The 4,292-nt window shown below is 32.3% G+C and overlaps 1 protein-coding gene across 1 annotated transcript in view; it reads left to right on the top strand.

The window, feature by feature from the left end:
• LOC106458316 (latrophilin Cirl-like) overlaps window positions 1–4,292 on the top strand; it is a gene marked incomplete at its 5' end in the record, with an annotated part of 70,696 nt that overhangs the window by 31,505 nt on the left and 34,899 nt on the right. Inside the window, one exon of the mRNA XM_022384494.1 lies at window positions 686–878. Coding sequence (XP_022240202.1) covers window positions 686–878 — 193 coding nt within the window. The remainder of the gene's footprint in view (window positions 1–685; window positions 879–4,292) is intronic.

Genomic DNA, 4,292 nt, shown 5'->3' with positions numbered 1-4,292 from the left:
CTTTGTTTTTTGCTTTCAACTGAAGTCCCTCTAAGTAAAATATTAATTTCTGCACTATGCTCAGAAACTGTCTTTCACAGTGAAAATGAGTGCTTTTCTTTCACCACGAATAAACCGATAAACTGTGTTATTCAAATGAAACTTTGTTTGGAGTAATTAATAAAGCATTCGAATTACTATGGGTATATAACATAAATTTTAAACAAAAAATTCCATAGCAAAGAAAGGTGTGGCAGTTTTCTATCTTTGCTAGTATAAAGCTTACATTCTTAGTTTCTCGCATGCTCGATTCGAGAAGCTTTTTGTTTCTATTTCGAAAGTTCATGCAGCGTTCAGTAAATTGGCTAAGAAGTTGGTAAGAAGAAAACACAGTATAGCGAACGTTCTTGAATAAGCACGAGAGAGTTTCACAAATGTTATTGTGTTCTTTAAAACTTTTGAAGAGCATTCGTTGAATTTAGAGTCTATATACCTGAAAACGCTAACAATAACTCAAAGTTTAGATAAGGTTATTAAAAGAAGGAGTAAATATACTTCGAAAGAATTATAGAAAGCTAAGGAAAACAAGAAAAGAAACATTGTATTAGATATCATATTAGATGCATTGGTACTGCCTAGATTCATAAATCAGCAAACTTTCTGTAATTGCATTATTTTCTATATTCTTTTTTTTATTTTTGTGTAGAACGACAAAAATATAGGACGATATATGCTTGTGAAGGAAGAGACTTGAGGATAACGTGTGAAGAAGGACACCTAATAAAACTAATCCGAGCTAACTATGGTCGTTTTAGTATCAGCATTTGTAACGAACAAGGGGCCTTGGATTGGAGTGTCAAATGCACATCCAGAAGATCGTATCACGTAATGCAGGAGAGGTGAGTTTTCTTATGTTTTTATTTAGAAGAGTTAGATTTACGTTACTAAGTCACCAAAGTGAAGAGAATGTGTTCATTATTATTAAAAGCTTTATCCAATGTTATAAATTTAAAATGCGATAAGATATTATCAATTTATATATATACATTAAATAGAAATATATTCTATTAAATATTGTGTTATTATGATTAAAATGAGAAAATATTGAAGGTTAAGAAAAACCTTTGCAGGAGTTATGAAATACTACGTTTTTACACAGGAATATTTGAGTGCAGTGAAGGCTGTATACCTTAGATAAACTAAAATAATGTTAGCTATTTCATGAAGAGTAATAACTGTTGGAAAAAAAAAGTTTGAAAGATTGTGGATTTTTTCCTTGACTTGCTCTTGTGTTATGTCACCTCTTTTCCTGTGAAATGTACACTAAACACGGAAATGCGACCACATCTTTGCAGCGCATTACCTAAGCCTACTAGTTTGTTGCGTATGAAATGCTGCCAATCTCTAATGCGTACATTGTCAGTCAGCTTTAAAGAACAACGTAATGTAAAGAGAGCGCTTGGTAACAGCACAAATTTATCCCTATTTCTGGAACACGAAATATTCTCACATCTATAATCAGTTAAGGAGAATGTCTAAACTGCGCTAAAAGTTTTTTTTCCTTTTATATTTATTAAAATACCTGTCATATTTATCGAAAAGCTCTAATCATAAAAGGAAATTTATTACATGATTTTGTGAACCACCCACTTGAGTTTTGTTTTCAATCTCTTTTTGTATACTTATTTCTTTTTTGAAAGACGAGAAAATTAAATGAAATTTATGTTTGTTAATGATGCTGCTAAGGTGGAAGTATATTTCCACATCATGTATATACGACAGTCTTCATTTCTTACACTATGTATATCTAAGTTAATAACTATTAGAACTCTCGTAACATAAAGAGACTGATACCATACCTTATCTTTATATAAATATTGTTTGATAGATCTTGTCATGCTCTGTTTTATAAAGGTCTTCATTTTATGATAAAGTAAGTACTTAGTATGAATTCATAGAAGAGAAGTCGATATAAACACAGAGTGTGTTATATTAAGACAATTTTGGAACATCACCACGTCTTTACAATCCATGTCGTCACGTCCGATCATGCACTAGCTGACGATTTCGCATCTCTCCTCTCTGCATAGTTCCAATAAGTATTCTAGGGAATGAAGACTGTTGTTTCCCAGCACCCATTTCAACGGTCCGATCGCACAGAAATACATAGACGTTGCGTCCGGTGACTTGAGCGGTATATCTTTGCATACAGTAGCATGAGTACCAGTTTCTTGAGGTATGTGACGGTTGAACGGATATTTCGTGGAACCAGCTTGTGTGCATGTGACTTGTTTTGGTTTTCCAAGATGAAATCCTTCTGGATTATGTTGCGTACTGTTGCTTGGAGCACTTAGAAGGCTTTTAGAACTTACCTGTTACAAGGTACGACGTGTTGCAGGTCACTTTCAGAATGGTCCTGGTGGCCCAAGTTGATTTGTGTTCTTTAAGTAAAACGGATAGCTTTATTTTTGAAATTCCAAATCTCTGATCTGAATACATTTTTACGATCTGAATGAATGAATAAGTCTAGTCAGGAATGTTTTTTACATACCTTTCTCAAAAGTTATCAATCAATTTTTGGTGGTAATATACTATCTACGTAACCAAAACAATGCTAACATGTTGTTCTAATACAGTATGTTCCACCGTGGCTTTAAATCGGCCGTGGTTGTCACACAACTTGCTCATATGCATATTAAAAGTCGTTTTCACACATTACTCAACTCTCTGTACTATAAAAGTGATATGTTAAATACTTAATCTTACCTCAACGGATAGTTCTTCGTTAGTTTTAAAATTCTTCTATTTTTTCAACACAATCACAATGAAGTTAGAATTATGAAAATAGGGAAACCAAAGAAATTACAAAATGATACGAAAAGACGAATAACTTAAACTTTAGAATTAGTGTACTACCAATGTTATGTTTTAAATTGTTTTATACAAGTTATGAGTCATTTTTGTGAACATTAACCTTATGCTTGGAAGCAGCGCAGTGAGTTAAAAACATTCGTACAAAAAACAAACAAACAGCTTTGTTACCCGTTATTATGACAGAGTGAAAAATTAATACAAGTGATGTAATGAAAATATGCTCCAAAAATTCCCATATATGTGTGTGTGTGTGTGTGAAGTTTAGTAACAAATTATAATTATATTATTATTCATATCGTTACTTTTAATCCCAGCTAATCTGTTTTAGAATAAATGATGTAGTTGATTAGCTAATGCTACGTTGTTTAAATGTCATCTTAATTAAAATTGATGATATAACTCTTGATGTAAGATGCAGTAGATTCTAATGCAACTTTTGTCAGTCAGGTTGTGCTGTTTTGGAATCTTAACGAAGAAATAATTTAAATTTTTAAACTTCATTGAAGCCATTTTCAACCATTATCATGGCATTATTTTGAGCGACATCGTGATATGTTAGAATAATGTTTCCAATATAAGTGTTTGTGTACTTCCATAAGGCAATCATATACAGCTTTAAAAAATTTCACTAAAATTATGATTTACACACATTTAAGCGTTTTAAAGTATTGATGACACATTAATGATGTAATGTTTTAACATCATTATATCTTCCAAGACCTGTAATGTATGAACATGACGATGAGTTGTTCGGGCCACGTAGTTTAGAAACAATGATAACTGTTTACTGTATATTGAACACGATGGTAGCTTACTGAACTTTTAATCTTTAAAGATGATGATGACTTGCTAGAGTCATGAAAATTATTATTTATTTACAAGCATTTAAACATGATGATAAGTCGCCAGCAGTTTAACATTTGAACACAATATTTTGGTAATCATAAAACTTAATTATATCTAAGTATTTGGATATACCTGTGGTTACGCAAAGTTTTAAACCATAAAGATGATATTAACATGTTAGTCTTAATGTTTAGTGATGACGAATTTGAATAATCTAAATGTTAGATTCAACCAAAATTCAAAATATTTACATGGCTGAGATTCGCTATTGATTAAAGTTTTAGGTATATAAATATTATGATGACTTGTTATGGTTTGAATAATTAGACGTGAATTTTCGTTTCGAGTTGGGTCTTTAGACATGATAGTATACATTGAACATGTAGACGTGATGATAACTAATAATAGTTTGGGTAAATAGGTAAAAGAGTTGTAATTGAAATATGACCTTAACTTATAGTCTAGGGCCCGGCATGGCCAGGTGGATAAGGCGCTCGACTCACAATCTGAGGGTCGCGGGTTCGAATCCGCATCCCACCAAACATGCTCGCCCTTTCAGCCGTGGGGGCTTATAATGTGACGGTCAATCCCAC

The sequence above is a fragment of the Limulus polyphemus genome, unplaced genomic scaffold (genome assembly GCF_000517525.1).
Source record: "Limulus polyphemus unplaced genomic scaffold, Limulus_polyphemus-2.1.2 Scaffold443, whole genome shotgun sequence".
NCBI lineage: Eukaryota > Metazoa > Arthropoda > Merostomata > Xiphosura > Limulidae > Limulus > Limulus polyphemus.
This window is presented reverse-complemented; position numbering and strand designations above follow the sequence as displayed.